Source organism: Suricata suricatta, chromosome 2, assembly GCF_006229205.1.
Source record: "Suricata suricatta isolate VVHF042 chromosome 2, meerkat_22Aug2017_6uvM2_HiC, whole genome shotgun sequence".
NCBI classification, from domain to species: domain Eukaryota; kingdom Metazoa; phylum Chordata; class Mammalia; order Carnivora; family Herpestidae; genus Suricata; species Suricata suricatta.
In genome coordinates, this window is record NC_043701.1 from 99,268,543 (window position 1) to 99,286,659 (window position 18,117).

At 49.2% G+C, this 18,117-nt stretch overlaps 1 protein-coding gene across 18 annotated transcripts in view; it reads right to left on the reverse strand.

Moving 5' to 3' along the window:
- IKZF1 (IKAROS family zinc finger 1) overlaps positions 1–18,117 on the reverse strand; it is a 97,143-nt gene that overhangs the window by 57,800 nt on the left and 21,226 nt on the right. For all 18 annotated transcript variants that reach the window (XM_029930436.1, XM_029930442.1, XM_029930472.1 and 15 more), the window contains one exon: positions 16,350–16,469. In XM_029930436.1, coding sequence (XP_029786296.1) covers positions 16,350–16,469 — 120 coding nt within the window. The remainder of the gene's footprint in view (positions 1–16,349; positions 16,470–18,117) is intronic.

An 18,117-nucleotide genomic window follows, 5' to 3' on the forward strand; every position in this document is an offset into this window, starting at 1 on the left:
TTTTCAAGGCTGGATAGGATAGAATAAGTCCATAGCATACACCTATAAACATCTGGATAAGATGATAATTCAGTATAGGACCCAGTAATTATTTCTGAGATCCTGGATGCTATTAATTGGAATTATCTGTCCCCTTAAGGGTGGACAGGGGAGGTGATATTCACAGACTCTAGACCTCAAGCCAAACTCTAATCACATACAGAGCAAAACTGAAAATACTCATTTCCCTCATCTTTTCCCATCTACATTTGGCTTGAATTTTTATTTTATTTTATTTTTGAGAGAGACAGAGCATGAGTAGGGGAGGAGCAGAGAGAAAGAGAGACACACACAAAATTTGAAGCAGGATCCAGGTTCTGAGCTGTCAGCGCAGAGCCTGATGTGGGCCTCAAACCCATGGATCACGAGATCATGACCTGAGCAGAAGTCAGACGCTTAACTGACTGAGCCACCCAGGTGCCCCTGACTTGAATTTTTAGATGAAACATCTAATTTCTCGCTCCGCTGTGAAGCAAGGCTCCCATCCATCCATATTAACTGTTTTCACTTGATGGCTACACTGTTGGCTCTTTCAGTGTGTGCTAGATGATTTTATATTTCTACAGCCAGTCTCACAAAAAGATATCATAAAGAAGATTTTCACCATACGCCAAATTTGGTGTTTCTGTAAGGTGGGATGTTTGTTATGTCCCTGCTTTCCCCCACGTTGTGTTCTGTGATGGGGAAGAAACTGAAGGGGAAATGTAGCTTGCCTGTGAGGCTTCCTCAGTCTAGCCGAACATTGTTGGCAGGTGCACCATAGCCTCCCCCCCCCCCGGGGGGGGGGCAGCTTACACCAGATGCTAGGCATGGCATCACATGCCTCTTTACATTTTCTGTGCCTCTTGTGCCAAAAAAGTGGAAGCATTCTAGGTGTGCTTAGACGAAGTTAGGTAAACAGTTTGGAAGTCCTAAAATACATTTCCTAGAGGGTGAAGAATGTGAATGTACAGGTTGGCCATGTGTAAAGAGAAGGAGCTTCTAAATGTGGCCCAAAGACTTCATCAAGATCCATTGGGAGGGACAGAGACATGAACATGGAGGTTGGCAAAGGACATGGCCTGTCCGTCCGCCATTTGTCCATTCATCCATCTACCCATTCATCTATCCGTGAGGAAACACATACAGTAAAAACATGGCAAATTTTCATCCCTTAGAACCCAGGTAGGTAGGTAACAGACTTTTAAAACAGCACTTCCCATGCTTTGCATTTAGGAAACCTACAGGACTCACTCAGTGTATTCTGCACATGAAGGGGGCCGTCTGCCCCATGTCACAGCTGCAGTGAGGCTGAGAGACAAGACTTAACCCAGACCTTCTGCTCCCAAACCTTCTACAAGCCAGAGGGGTTCTTTAGGATGAACATTTATGGCAGCCCTGAAAACAATGCTCACTGCTTTATAATTAAAACTTGCTTTTATTTAAAGATTTTTTTTGAGAGAGAAAGCACAAGCAGGGGAGGGGCGGAGAGAGAGAGAGAGAGAGAGAAAGAAAGAATGAGAGGCAGAGAATCCCAAGCGGGTTCCAAGCTGTCAGTGCAGAGCCCGATGCAGGGCTCGATCTCACAAACTGGGAGATCATGACCTGAGCCAAAATCGAGAGTCAGAAGCCCAACTGACTGAGCCACCCAGATGCACCCTAACTGATGCCATGTAATCCCTGTCTAATTCACTCAACAAGCAGCAAAAAGCCAGAGCCAGTGACCTTGAGACTCGTGTGGCTCTATCAGCTACCTACCACCAGGGGCACGGGACCAGAGTGTACCTGGGTGGCTTTGCCTCGAGCCTCCTGAGATGGTCAATTCCTGGGCAAAAGGTTTCAGTCACTGGTCCCTGGACCCATGTAATAGAATTCTGATGAAACTGTATCAAGATCAATGTTGAAAGAAAGGAAGGCAGGAAGGTTGGAAAGAAAGGGAGAGGGAAGGAAGGAAGGGACAGAGGGAAGAAGAGGAAGAGAGAAGAAAAGCAAGAAAGGAAGGGGAAAGAAGGAAGCGGGGGGGGGGGCGCGGGGGACAAAGAAAGGAAATAAAAAGGAAGGGAAGAAAGGCAGAACGTAGAAAAGGATCAACAGACAGGAAGAGTGCAATCAGAGCCACAAGGTGAATCTGTGACTCTGTGGGTGCTCCGGAAGCAGCAGCCACACAAGGACACGCTGTCTCCTGAAATGCAGGAAGGACAGCAGTTAGTAAGCACGCAGCGCCCTCATACAGGAAGGCTGGGGTCTGGGCTGCACGCAGCGAGGCGGGGCCGGGCGCCCAGCGCCCCATGGCTGGGCGCTTGGGACACGGGTGCCAAGGGGGACATCAGGCCTCCTTGCAGGCTGACTGCTGCTTCCCTTCCTCTTATTTTTTTTTTTTTAAAAGCCCTTCCTTACTACCTCTGCTCTATTGCTTCATCAGTTTGCAGCCTATCTTTTAGGAAGTTATCGAGAAGCTTCACTGTCTCCAATTTTTGCAAACAATTTCACAGATGTGATGGTGTCCATGTTTGGTGCATTAGTGCCTTTCCTCAAATGGCATGCTTATGGAATGTACTTGAGGTCTATAGAGCCATTTCCTTGTTTCAAAACAAAACAAAACAAAACAAATCTCAAGGGGTGCCCAGGTGGCTCAGTTGGTTAAATGACCGACTTCGGCTCAGGTCACGATCTCACGGTTTGTGAGTTTGAGCCACACGTTGGGCTCTCTGCTGACAGGTCAGAGCCTGAGGCCTGCTTTATTTGGATTCTGTGTCTCCCTCTCTCTCTGCCCTTCTCCCACTCATGCTCTGTCTCTTAAAAATATTAAAATGTTAAAAAAATAAAAAAAATTTAAAACCCTCAAAATGAAAAGGACTGTATTTGTCTGCACTGAACTCAGCCACTCTGCTTTGGAAAACAGATTGGTTTTTACTTTGACAGATTGCCTTGCTCTCATTATTTTAGAGTACTTCATGAAAGGCTGACCAGTAACCTCTAGGTAAGACAGAATTACATAAAGTAAACCCGACTGATGTAAAGATTGGACCGGACCTAGATTTTCTCCAAATCAAATGGGGCCCAAAACAGAAGAGCCCCAAAAAAGCAACTTTTCACCTTCATTGGTAAGGACGATTGAGAAAACATGTTTGAAGAGAAAACTGACTTAAACACTACTTTGGAGAGGTAATAAATGACCACCTGTTGGCTAAATTTCAGCAAGGATCAATCTGAAAAGGTTTTCTATGACAGGTAGCACAGCCCTTTCCAGAACTCTGGATCCTCCCCATCCAGCAAATGGCCTCTGGCCAAGGTGGCTTCTGGGTGCTTGAAACTGAAATGTGGATTGTATGCCTAACATATACTGGGATTCAAGGACTATGACAAAAAGAAAGAGTCTAGTACTCATTAGTGATGGCTTATGTTGAGTGCATGTTCGAATAAGAGTATTTGGGGTATGCCCTGTCCAATAAAGTTGATGAAAATTAATCTTGTCTGTGCCATTCGTCTCTTTGAATGAGTCTACTGGGAAGTTGAGACTTAAGGTTGTGGATCTCATGCGAGTTTCATTCAACAATGCTCCCTAGAACATTTGATTCCTATATTTCACACATACATTCCAGGGGTGTGCGTTCTAACTCATCTACGATACCTCTGTTCTTTTTTTAATTAATTTTTTAATGCTTTTTGTTTATTTTTTGAGAGACAGAGAGAGCGCTTGCGAGCAGGGGAAGGTCAGAGAGAGAGAGGGAGACACAGAATCTGAAGCAGGCTCCAGGCTCTGAGCTAGCTGTTGGCACAGAGCCCGACATGGGGCTCGAACCCACAAACCATGAGATCATGACCTGAGCCGAAGCCGGACACTCAATCAACTGAGCTACCCAGGTGCCCCTATGATACCTCTGTTCTAAGACAAGGTCTCAGAACTGCCACATCTCTTAAGGCACAGAGCCCCACTGCCTGCCCAGGATTCAACTGGAAAGACCACATGGGACATCTACTACAGAGTGTGCCTGTGTGTGCTCTGTGTGTGGCCAGGGTAGCCTGATCTTAAGGATAAGTCTTTAGGAGACACTATGTCTGGAATAATTTTTTTAAAAAGCCATTGAGGGGTCCTGGTTGGCTCAGTCAGAAGAATACATGGCTCTTGATCTCAGGGTCATGAGTTCGAGCCCCACAAAAACTTGTAGAAACACCCACTGAAATAGGAAGACAGATAGAATTTTTAACACTCTCAGCTCTAAAGTTCAGTATGGGGACTGCGTATTAGCAATAACAGCACGCTTTGCGATTTGTGCATATATGTAGTGTTTATAATGACAAAATAACTCTGTTATCTTCTCAGGGTTAAAACCACTTCACTCAAAACCACAGCCTTCTCTACCGAGCACAGATGTCACCGAAGACAGATTCCACCGTGAGACCGGGATGAAATAAGGGGTGGCCATGCCAGAGAATCGTTCATGGTCATTATTGGATATGATGGCGTGAGCCCAGGCCATCTGAATGTGCTGGGGGACCCTGGTAGAGTCCTAGATTGCTCGCCCAACAGCGTGGGTGTTGTGAAAGCAGGAAAATTCTGCTGGGTTCCAAGAAGAAGAGTAAAGGTAATCAGAGAGCTGCCTGCAGGGTTGCCATAAAAAAAGTTCTTTTTTTAATTTCTGCAGATTTCATTCTGAAAAAGAAAAAGGCCATCTTGGCCACACGCTCCGCAGCGAGGAGGTGGTTGGAGGCCTTCCATCGATCGCACCCGCCCGGTGGGGCATGATACCTGATGTTCAGGGCTTCACCGGAATCCTGCCCGGCGGATTTCACTGGAAATCGACAGCCTGCAGCCACATCCCCTGTGGGGGAAATACTCTCCTGGCAGGCAGCCTTGCAGAGACACACCCAGGACCTGCTGCTCAAAGGTCCCTCCCCAAAGCAGGGCACAGACAGGCTCTGTGGCTAATGGCATTGCAGCAACCATCAGGTGCTTTGAGGCAGGAACTCAAAAAGAGCGTCTGCAGTGCTTAGGACACTCGAGTTCACCTCTGGTAATACCCCCGGCTGCTTGCACATGGCCAAGCCCTTGCTGAGAAAGTGTCCCTAAGGAAGCTACAGCACGCCCAAGGACAATGGAAGAGGTCGACCCCGAGATGTCTGTACAGCGTTGTATTTAATCCAAGAAACTCAGTAACAGAGACTTCTTTTCAGAGTACCAAGCCCAATCCTGCGTTTTGAAGGATACAGCGAGGCTAGTCGCTTTCCTGGAAAAAAAAATCACTGTGATTTAGTCACCTATTCCTGTAACGTGGACACTTCTCATTTTGCATTTGAAAGCCTTTCAAGCCAAAATAACAGTGAGAGTAATAAACATATCTCATTGGTAAGACATAGAAATGCTTTTTTTAAAAAAATATTTATTCTTTTTTTTTTTTTTTTTGACAGAGAGAAAGAATGAGCAGGGGAGGGGCAGAGAGGGAGGGAGACACAGAATCCAAAGCAGGCTCCAGGGTCCAAGCTGTCAGCACAGAGTCCAACGCAGGGCTCGAACCCACGAACCACGAGATCATGACCTGAGCTGAAGTGAGACGCTTAACCGACTGAGCCACCCAGAAATGCTTTTCTAATCATGCTCCCAGCAACAAAACCCACATGCTAGGGGAGCATTCTATTTATTAACACAGAGATGCCAGCTCTGTGTGACGATTCCAGGCTGTGACCTCAACGGCAGAGTCACCTAGAATAAATCTTTGGTCAGATGCACTTGTGTTTTCCCCTCATGGCCTCGGTCTTGCCGACAGGCCCCCCCCCCCCCTTCCATAACCTGCTCCACAAACACAGGCCCCTGTCCACACAGCTCTCCACCAAAGCGTCTCCTGCTTTCGAATGTCACTGCAGCTGTGATGACATTAAAATAGAATGTAAGCCAGTGGCGCGCAGGTAAACCAGTTCTCAAAAAAGAAAGGGGGAAAAAAAAGCTCTAATTTGTAGCATTTGCCGATTTCCGTGATGGAAATCCTCCCAACCGCAGTGGGCTGCAACCTACCAGCAGTTGAACCCGAGCCTGGCAACTTCTCTGAGCCTCTAACAGTTGGTACATTCCCACTGGCTGTAGCACACCGCCACTTGAACACACTTTCTAAGTTCCCCGCACGTCTGTCAACCACTCCCCACTCCTAGCCTGCCTACCCCCAAATCCTAACAGGCTGAGGGTTTGAGCAGATCTGCGGTAATGCGTGCAGTGTAGTTTCTGCTAAGACTTTGAAGAACGCCGGGCTTATCTGGCAGGTACAGTAGCCCGGCCTCAACCACTGTTGAGCTATGGAACCAACAAGACGGCTTCCTGGGGCCACCAGCCTCACTGAGCCTTTTCATCTAATTGAACTCGTTCTGTGGAAACTTTGCAGGGCAATGGCTAGGGTTCTGCTCTGCTCAAACCTTTCTACTTTTTGCATAAAAGGAGGGGAAGCTAGTTTTTTTTTTTTCTTCTGGGTTATATTTACACTTCCCAAATCAGAAAATGTCCTAACCAGATAGGAGGACAGGTGGCAAGTGGTAACCACAACTCAAAACCCTTTTTTTTTTCCATTTCTTTCTGAAACCCCACCTAGGAGGAAAGTTAACGAAATGTCGGTTGGTTGTTTTATACCCAGAGATCAGTATTCTTTCAACACCGATGGAAAGGAGCGGAAAATGGAATTGGGACTGGACCACCTAGGACAGGAAGTGTTGTTGATCTATCTAGCCTGGTGCCCACGAATCTATTGCCTGGGGTAAATCAGTTGGGTATGATGTGATCCTGAATTTGTCAGAATAAAATGAGGATAAACACTGATTTTGGTTTGTAAAAAAGAAACAATTTTTGTTATTTGTTTGTTTTAAATTTTTTCTTAGTGTTTATTTATTTTTGAGAAAGAGAGAGACATGCATGAGTGGGGGAGGGGCAGAGAGAGGGAGACACAGAATCCGAAGCAGGCTCCAGGCTCCGAGCTATCAGCACAGAGCCTGACGCAGGGCTGAACTCATGAACTGTGAGATCACAACCTGAGCCAAAGTCGGACATTTAACTAACTAAACCACCCATGAACCCCTGACAACTTTTCTAAGTGAACATGTACCTTTGGAGACATGAAGCATGGCTGGGAACATCAGGGACAGGATTCTTCAACCTTCTATGGGCCAGTTTTTCTACAGGAATTCCTTTTGTAAAAGAAATCCACAGTCAGGTTCCAGAAAACTACTGATTATATTACTTGGCCCAAAGTTGCTCCTGTGAATGTGCTCAATTGTGTGGGGATGACGGGTTCAGGCTCGAGGGCAGGGCTTGAATCCAGGGGCTCACCTGGAAAATGTGTGGAGACATTTAGTGTGAGGTGTGACACCAGGGGTAAATATCCCCTAGGGAGGGACAGTCTCATTGAAGGAAGACATCTCTGCCCCGAATACCAACTGTTCCCACTGAGAAACAGCGGCCTAAAAATCATCCACAGGGTAAACTTGAATCCAGACCAAGCCTTTCTTTCCCCTTCACTTCCTCTCTCTGGGGTCCTACCTGAGGGAGCAACGCCCCCGGTTCCATGCACTCATTTGGTACCCACACTGCACACCTACTCAGTGCATGGAAGGTCCAGGCACTGGGGGCGCAGACTGAGCAAATCCCAGAGGAGTACTTTCTTTCTGAGTAGCGGCAGGCAGTGCTGGGAACAACAGCAGGGTAAGGCGGTAAGGGCTGGTGATGCCATCCAGCGTGGGCTCAAGGAAGGTCCCCCTTATTTGTCACTTCTGGATAGAGACTGAGGGTAGGGAGGGAGAAGGTCACGGGGGATATGCTGCAGGCATGAACGTGGCCAAGGCAAAACCCAGCTCCTGGATGACCCAGCCTACCTCCTCTGGGCCTCCACTTGGGCTGTTCCAGTTTCTCTCTGCCTGCTCCTTCCTATTGGCCTTCAAACATACGTTCGTATTCTCCTACAGATCAACCTGATCTGCCCCTCACTGGTGCTCCCCAAGATTTGGACTCAGGCCTCCACTCCTGCTGAGCTATTTTTGGGATCCACCACCGATCTCCCAAAGTCCCCTGTTCTCCAGCACCATTCACCCTTCTCACTCTTGATATCATCTCTTCTTGTAGTGGCTTCTACACCATATTTCTTTCTAGAAATTTCTGAATCAAATAGCTCATTCTCTGCCTCCTTCCTTGCCTTCTCTCCTAGACAATAATATGCATCCTTTATACTCATCCTGCCTTCCAGAAGGCTCCGTGGCTACCAACTGCCAACAGATGTCTAGTAGACCCACCCCTGCCATGTATTCCCATTCTGCTCAGTGGAGTCACCACCTTCGAGTTCCCAAGGTGGAGGTTGTAGCCACCTTCTGCATGTTCCCACCTTGAGTGAATGCACAAATATGGTGGCCACCACCCTGTCTCCTCCTGCTGCAGCCTTCGCTCTCTGGCACAAAGTGTGCCTCCTGCCAACTGTCCTCAGGGCTCCTTCCAGCACACAGATCCGGCACAGGCATCCCCCAGACTGTCCCTCTGCAAGGGGTTCCGTCTGAGCATCACGCCTCACTCCCAGCAGCAAGCCTCTTCACCCATGCTCTTCCCTTCCACGCAGCCAGCACTGTTCCTCAAGTCCAACGTGGCTCAGCTCTCCTACCTGCTCCAGCTTCTACTTGGGGAGTCCTCCCCAACCCTCCTCTTCCCTCCGCCGAGCTCAGAGAGGAGCAAGTCTTCCTTCTCTATATTTTTGTGCATCACTGGGGTGCATTTGGCCATGACCCCAGTGCATTTGGCGTCACGACATCAGCCCGGCACAACAAAGAGCTCTATTGGCATGAATGTTCTTGAATGGGATGTCCCAAGAGTCAGAGAAGCTGAGGTCTGAGCAAACAACTAAGCCAATGTCAATGGTATCTGCAAAAATCCCAAAGTCAACTCAGCAGGGGAAGACTTGCCTGGTCACCCTGCTTTGGATTGTACCTTGAGAACCTCCAGGACGTTGTGGGCACTCATCTCTGTGCACATGCAGGCAAGGACGCACTGGCCTCTCGGGACAGGACAGACTGAACAGAACAGGCACCAATCCATCCCCTGCCCCCGCATGCTCCTGACAGGTGCACCTTCAGGGAGGTGGCGTAATGCTCCCACACTGTTCAGTTGGGGCTGGACTCTTCCTTGTCCCCTGCTCTCTGTCTGGGCTCTGAGGGCCTTGCTGGACTGACAGTGTCCTGCTCTCTTTGCCTCCTCTTTCAGGGATGCTGGGCTTTTTGGGAGGTCAGGTGTATCAGGGTTTCTCTTAGAAGTCACCTACCGCGAGGGGTCACCGGCACATGTCCATCCACCCAGGTCCCGCGGAACATCCCATGGCAATCCCAGTGGAGGGAAAGCTAGTGATTACCCTGCAGCGGCCTCTGCAGGCGACTGTCCACCTGTGAGCCACCTGGCCGGTGCTTTCCACACGACAGCAGTGGGCGTGGGTGAGTCCTGTCAGCTCCCGGGGACAGGAATGGTGTGGGGCCACCTGTCACGGCCAGCACGGAAGCGAACAGTAGAGCCAGGGACAGATTCCCGGCCCAGAGATGTTCTTCCAAGGAATACCTGTGAGCTCTTGTCAAATACCACACAGGACACACACACACACACACACACACACACACACGCATATGTACACCACATGCATTCACACACATCATGCACATATACATACCACCCAATCATATACCACACAGACACACACCGCACACAATACACATATGCATACCGTACAATCACATACCACACACACACTATATTCACACCTCACATTCACATACTACACATACACACATCACGTGTAAACCACACCACACACGATCACACACCACACACACAGCACCCATATCACACACATACATACCACACAGTCATACACCACATGTAACACACGCATAAACAAACACCACACAGAGTACACAATCACACACCACATATTCACACACCAGACACACACTGCACACAATATACACACACCACATTCATAAACACACACCACGCACAATGTACACAGACACCTATACCACATCCACTGTACATACACACACTCCACAGACAGGTACTCCACACAATATACACACAGCACGTGTAGAAACACACACACACACACACACACACCCCAGTTTCAGTTTTTCTCCAAGGAACATTCTTAAACGTGTGTGGTCCGGTCCCCCCTGTCCACAGGAAACCTAGCGAAAGATGTGCCCTGGCTTCGCACACCATCCCTTGCTCTCCTCCAGGGCGTCACCATGCCACCGTCCTGTGGAGAACACCACTCCCACGTGCTCTGCCATAGCCACCAAAGCGGGGGTGACAAAATCACATTTCGATGGGAAGCAATGACCGTGGTCTACAACAGCCTCTCTTTCCAAAACCTGAAAGTCTTGGGGGCAGGAGGAGGTTGGCTAACCCACTTTTAAGAGGCCACATCTCACATTTGGGGAGATTCAGGCAACTGGGAGTCTTTCCGGCCAGAATCATCTTGGCTTGGAAAGGTTCCAGAGACAACAGGTCCCTCTCCGGGAGGCATTCTGAGACATGCACAGTGGGCCACAGGTGAGTTGTGCAGAATCCTACATACACTTTGACCCATCGGAGCCACTGCACACTTGAGTATGAAGCAAGGAACACACAGCAAGGTGAAAGAGAATCCACGTGATAGGCTTTTAGTTTTCCCTCAAAGGACAATACTGCCGTCCCCCCAAACCCAGCCAGCCAGCCACCTGGAGTCCTGCAAGCGACTTCTGGCCCTGCAACTGCTCTGTGAGGGCGCATCCCATCCGAAGGCGCTTGAGCTCACTGCAGCCAGCGCTCAGATGCTGTGAGATAATTTTCCTCCCTCGCCAAACTGGGGTTTATCGGTTCAGAGGAGATGCATTTCACAGATAAAAACAACTTCCTCTAACTGCTGATTAGATAAGGAGGCTTCGCATCCGTCCTCAGAAGCTGGCCATCCAATCTCCAATTAGACCAAAGCCACTGCTTTCTCTTTCCATCAGGAAAAACTCTCTGCACCGTGTCTCCCCCCCCCCCCCCCCCCCCCCCCCCCCCCCCCCCCCCCCCCCCCCCCCCCCCCCCCCCCCCCCCGCCCCCGCCCCAACCCTCCCTGACCCCAGGCTGCGAAGAAACCTTCCAGCCACACATCCGCCTCTAGGCCCTGCCTTGGAATTCTGCCTAAACTTGAAAATGAAGAGTGAGATCTGCTACCCGAATAGACCAGTTAACATTATGTTACTCTGCTTCCCAATCTGTCCTGGAACTCACGACTCGGTGAAGGGATTTTTTACTTTGAATACGTCAGAGACAAAAAAGAAAGAAAATTTACGTCTTCACATCTTTAATCATGTTCCTGGATTCAAGGGAAAGAAAAAAAATCTAGAATTTTCTCTCTTTTATTTTCTTTCTAAAAGGAAAGAAGCAAACCGTGATCAAAAGAATTCGACGGAAAGCCAGAGTAGCTTCGAGAAGACCACCTGGGGAGTGCAGAGCTGGGTGCAGAACACCACACTGACAGGATGCGCTGCCTACTGGAGGGAAGTCCTGAAGCAAAGCACCGACCCTGGGGTGGGGCGGGTCACGCAAGTGAGCAGGTGCTAGAGAAACACCTTCCAGAAGGAAATGGGGCATGCATAAGTACATGTTCCTGCCCTGCATTCAGGCTCAGAGTGACTGGACAGTACCTATTAACTATGCAGCAGGCGGTAACTGCAGTAAATACTGTGTCTGAGTCCCCGTGATCTGCTTATGTGGCCAAGGCATCTGGGACAAGCCCTCTCAGCCCCGCATCAGTCTCCAGTCTTTGGCCTTCTACTGAGTCAACCGTTGGACATTTGCTGGCTGTCTTCCTTGGGGACAGTCATCTCTCTTCGCATCTTTGTTCCCTGACTCTGGTTCCTCCCTTCCTCCTCTGCTCTGGCCCCCAGGCTTCTTTCCCCGCCAGCCCTCTCCATTCACAGGGGAGGGGCCTCCTCTGTGCCGCCCACCTGCCGGGTGGGGAGCCGGCCTCCGACTTGAGGTCAGAGCCCCCCTTCAGGCCTGCACGCTCCCCCGCAGCACCCTAGGGCTTGAGGAGGACCCTTGCTTAACATAAGGGCATGGAACCCTGCTCCCACAAGGGGAGGGTGAGGCAGCAAAGAAGGAAAAGACGAGAGGTCACCGAATAAAGGCAGAACATAGGGAAGCTTGTAGTTTTCGTCCATGCAAGGCTATCTGCCCCGCTGGATGCCAATTCCCTGACATCATTCCCACCCGAGACAGCTTCAGAAGCCCAGAAGAAATCTCAAACCCCATTTTTCCACGTCTCTAGCCTGGCTGCCATGGTGAAGTGGGTACAAGTGGGGTTGCCTGAAGCGGTCACTGAGCACACGCTCTGCGTTATGCAGTTTCATACACAACCACTTCAGAGAGGTGAGATTGCTCTCATTTTTAAAGAGACCACTTCAGAAGCTTACGCTATCATCCCATGGAGAAGACGACATCCCTCCCTGCCCAGAAGTTCTCCTCTGCGTTGAACTTAAGCTCTCCAAGTTACAGTTCAAATCTCCGTTTCCTCTTACTCGGGCCCAGAACAAAATGTAGGCCACGTAAGAGCTGTAGCCATATTCCCCTGACATCTGGTCCCCATCTCTCTCTCTCACACACACTCTCTCTGTCTCTCTCTCTAACCCAGGAGAACATATTTCTACACAATCCTTCAGGATTCCTCCAACACCAGGGGAAGGACTGAAATGTAGAACCACAACTGCTGGGGCTCCGGGGTGGCTCAGTCGGTTAAGCATCTGACTCTTGGCTTTGCCTCCATTCATGACCTCACAGTTTGTGAGTTCAAGCCCTGTATCGGGCTCCACCCTGACAGTGCAGAGCCTGCTTGGGATTCTCTCTGTCTCTCAAAATAAATAAACTTATAAAAGACTTAAAAAAAATAAGCACTGCCACTTCCCTCCACCTGGGAACGACCTACCACCACCCATTACTGGGGATGATTTCTACCACTCGCCACCAATTTACCCATGACTAGGGTTGAGATTCCACGTGTCTACACCTGAAGGGCAGCACTACTGGTAGTGATGCCTCATTGCTTTGGAAAAGCACACCCGGTCTCTTTGTGAAGCAGATATGCCAGGGAGGCCTTTACTGCCAAAGAGTTTGCAGCTTTGGGGGCATCAGGCCATTTGTCCGTCCACTTGGGTCGGGCAGGGGCCAGTGCCCCCAAGCTCTCTCTTCTAATTCCTCTCTCTGGGTTTTGTTTCCAGTTTGCCTACTCCTCGGATCAATCTTTTTTTTTATTAATAAACTGTTCTTTTGTCTTCTGTGTCCCAAATGTTACCTGTTTTCTCTTTCCCTTCCCTCCAGCAGACTAGCCACAGGCAGCCTTCCTGTCTTATCAATCTTTAAAAGACCTGCTTTTGCACAAATGGCTTCCTTTTTCTGCTTTTTTACAGCCCTTTTTACGTGATGCCTTTGCTATTCCGTCTTCAGCCAAGTAGGTTTCTATTTTTTCATGCAACCCTGGAAGCCCTGGAAATGAGATGGGTTTCACTGCTGTTGCCTCTTGAAAATGGGGAACCAGACTCCACGGGGGTGAAAGTCTGGCCAGAGGCATACGGCCGGCCATGAGAAGGGCACGGGCTTGGATGTGAGCTGGATCCTCTCTGACTCTGCAGCCTCCCCCTGCACCACCGGCCCTTACCACCCCTCACCACTCCTTCTATAGGACCAGCACTCAACAAAGACCCTTCACTCCTTCTGTGCAGGGAGGGGCCACTTCTCACTTCCTGTTGTCTGTCCTCCGACACCCCTCTGCTCTGCTGGCTTCTTCCCGTGGAGCTGATGACATAGGGCTTCGAACGCCTCCCCCATCCTCCCATCTACAATCCCCTGGTGCCTTTTTCCAGCATCTCCTATTGCTATTTGCATAATTTGTTTAATACCACGTATGATGAGTTCCAGAAACAACCTAGCAGCACCTACTAATGTTTGTTGGGTTTCCTACAAAAATCCAAAAGCGTGGTTTCCAACACTTAGATGCCATGGAGAATAACCGACTGCCTCGATGCCTCCCTGTGCAGGGCCTTCTGAAACTCTTGTTCTAACTGCTCTCCAAGCCCCTCCCCTTTTGCGCACTTGAGTGTCTTTCATGCTTTGGCAGTTCTTGGCTTCCTGGCAGCAATCCATCCCCCCCCTTTGGCCTCCAGCCCCTCCAGGGGAGCCCTGGCTCTCAGAAACAGCGTCCTGGCACCCCCTTCCAATGGATCTCCCTGCCTGGCCCTGTTACGGCGACAGCAACCCCTCTTTACAAGCCAAGCAGAGAGGTTTTTCAGGTGTCTTAAATTTTACAATTCTGGAACTCATCTGTCACAAACTTCACCTCGTTCAGAGAAGTGGGAAGAAAATCCTGTCACATGTGGCAAGGGAACACTGGTCGGAGACCATGGGGATCCATGGACCTGCCCCAGCTCCACGCCATACCTGCCCAGGGCACGCCAGCATCTAGAGCTCAAGTCTCAGTCAAGAGAACCAGCCTGGGAAGCAGTTAGGAGCTGGAAGCCTGGTGGACTTGTACTAGGGAAAGGCCCCCAGCACCTGGATGCTGACAAGGGGCGGTGTATCTAGAATATTGTGAAGGCACCCATAAGGCGTGTGTATTGATCTATGCCAAGTGCACGGCGTGCTGTCCTCTCTCTTTGGGAATCAGCTGACAGGGCAGTGATGGGGAAACCAGAAAGTGCTCGCTGGTTGCCCCACAGTGACCCCAGAGTCCTGATGCTGATGTCTGGGCTCTGGGCTCATTGGAATGGTGAGTGGTGACCTAATTTCCTCTGTGTCCCAGGGAGGTCAAGAGCAGGTGTTAGCCACAGTCCAAAGTGCAGAGAGCAGCCCCCTCTTTCCTGGCTGCTTCAACAACAGAGGAGACGTCTGGCCAACATTAGCTATTTGAGTGCCGTCTTTGCAAATTATCATACACGTGTGCCCTCACTGGCTTGAAATCTGGCTTTTTGATTTATGTCCATGTGTTTTCAAAAGAACTACTGTGGCAGTGCACATACGATACACCCATATGGCCTGCCACAAACAGGAAGGTGATCTTAAAAATATCAGTGACAAAGCGGCATGCTCTTCCGTGTCCCAACTTTGGGAATCCCAGAAATGATGTGGAAAATCCAGAAATATTTCTCTTCCCTCCACACCCCTGCGTCCAGTAGCCACAGTCTAATAGGAAAAGTAAGTTGTAAATGGACTTCTTTCCCTGGTTCAACTACAACAAATGGCTTTAGCCACTATCCTTGTCAACACCCCCAGAGTGTTCTTGGTTTCTAAGACACGTGGAAATAACACACAATGCATTTCTTAGTTACTACATCAGGACGTCCTATGGACAGATAGCTGTGGTGGTTTCCGGGACCCCGACCCTGTCACACGCATCGCCCTCCTCGGCTGTAGGGCTTAAACAGTGGCCCCACATGGGACCCGTGCCACCTCGCTTACACCTGCATACCCTTCATGATATTCTTTGGTGCAAATACATGGCTCTCAAGATCACAGTTTTCCTTTTTTTTTACTTTAGAAAAAGAAAGAGAAAATGGTATTCTAAGGAACCGTTGACTCATTATCTCATGAGAACATGGTATAAAGTGTGAAAACCAGTCTTTGAGTTAGAAATTGAGTCTAATTCTGACTCCGTATCTGACCTCAGTTATTTCGCTGAACTTCTTGGGAACTCTGTTCTATAAAATAAAGAAGGGAGACTGCGCTTTCCAAACACGAATTGTAATGTGTAAGTTAACCACAGCAGGGACTGCAGAAACTTCCGTACCTCTTTATGGAAAAGGCATGTGAAAAAAGGCTTTTTTTTTTTAAACATTTAAAATTCTCTATTTTGAGTTAAGTTTGGCATTTAAGACACACAGCTGAGAGGGTCAACATAAAATGGGTAGACTTGGTTTCTTCTAAACCGAAGCTCAAGCTAACTCACCTATTGACATAACACAAAAAATGTATAATTTTCACTACCTAGAGTCCATAAAAGTGTGTATTCCTGAGGCATCCTAAGGACAGGAGAGAGTGCTAAGGGCATGCCCCCACACGGGGTGCTCTCCCATTGTGCTGCCTGGTCCCTGCATGTGGGTGTCACAGCCACGGTGACCGGTCTGTCCTCTGGCACACACGAGGGCCATGATCTTCACCCCGCATCTTCCTAACATGGTGGTTGAGGGGGGACGGCAGGTAAGATGATCCCACTGCCTGACCAGTGACCGTGGAAGGAGATGAAGGGACCCAGGTGCTAGGAGAACAGAGTGCCCCAGCCCCCCAACGGGACGCCCAGCGGCCGACTCACCCACTCCTCTCTCGGACTTGGAGCTCTGCTGTCCCCCAGATGTGGTGGAAAGGTCTTCGGGGACGGGCATGGGTTCGTCCCCATCATCCGGAGTGTCACTCACTGGGGGGCTTTCCTTCCCTGGGGAGGCAAGGAGCAGCTTGAGTTTCTGGGGCTGTGGTCGCCACCAAGGTAGGTGGTCATTTATACTGATTTCCGTATATGGAGAAAATGGGGTGGTCTATTTCATCAAAACCAATGGTACTTTTCAGAATTCTCACTGTCACTGTTGTGTGCCAGTGACCCGACTTCCACAGCCTTGTTTATAACATTTCGGTGACACCCCATCCCGTGGCCACACTAGGATTTATTTAAACCTTCTTCTCTTTTTGAATTTATATTGCTTTCAATCTTTTTTCCTCTTAAACGACACCGTGGGGAACATCCCGGTAGCCAATGTTTGCATGGGCTCTTAGTAGTCCTCATGGTCTAAACCCCCAGAAGGTTTGTGTGGGGGGTCAAAAGGCATCTATGGTTTTTTAAAATTTTATTTATTTATTTATATTTTGGGAGGGATAGAGGAAAGAGAGAGAGAGAGAGAGAGAGAGAGAGAGAGAGAGAGAGAGAGAGAGAGAGAGAGAATCCTAAACAGGTTCTATGCTCAGTGCAGAGCCCGAGGTGGGACTCAATCCACGACCCTGGGATCATGACTTGAGCTGAAATCAAGAGTTGGACGCTCAACAGCCTGAGCCACCCAGGTGCTCAGGCATCTACATTTTTAAGACTAGCCACACAATATCCCATATTCTTTCCTGTAAGGTGGTTCCAACCTACCCTCCTGCAATTAGGCTTCTTCCCACCTTCCTATTAATTTGTGTTTAAGGTCAGCTGACTGATCATTTGCTCAGAGCTACACATGCTGGGGCTGCTCACCGCCTTTTAAAGAGCCAGGGAATATTTTGCCAGCAGCCTGATTCGATTCCACCTGGCGGGGAGTGCAAACTTGGAAAAAGAAGGAATAGGGAACCCGATGCCTCCAGCGCCCATGATTCTCTCTGTGAATTCTCACTTTGAAATAGAATGAAAAGATCCACACAACTAAAAAGTCACTTATCCTTTGCAAAGTGAGATTCAGCAAATGAAATACGGTCTTCTAGGATGGCTAGATCTATTCTGACTGTGTTAGAATTGCATTTAACCAGAGGCTCCCCTAATGGGGAATCCACCCTCCCCTCTGACTCCCAGAAATCTAATGCTGGGAAGCCATGGGAACCCTCTTCTTTCCCTTGAAATTGAAGCACCTGTGTCTTCTAACCTTCTAGACATAACTTGAAGTTGGGTGAGGTGACACAAACCACATGTAAGAAACAGATGGTGAGGCTTGAAGCTGACCAAAATAACCCATCAGGGCCACTGCAGAAGACTGGGGCAGACAAAGACCCTCCAGGAGGTTAATGGGAAAGTGGAAGGCAGAGGGCGGGGGTTACACCTTCATCCGCTGGGCTGTCGACCTGGCTTCATAGGCGAAGCGCACAGATGAGCCCAGGAGAGTGCACAAATGATCGAGACCCAGAAAACATGGCTAGGAAGAAGACATTGTGGCTGAGTCCTCTAGCTGGGCTGCGATCGCTACTATTGGCATGTTTCCAGACAGAGCATTATTGGGTCTACCCGGAGAGCTGGTACAAGACAAATCATCAACGATGGGGCAGGATTGCAAGGATTTCCCAAGTAAACACAGAAAGCCAAAGAGAAACTGAGGGCAAGTGAGTTACGTGGGAGCCTGTGT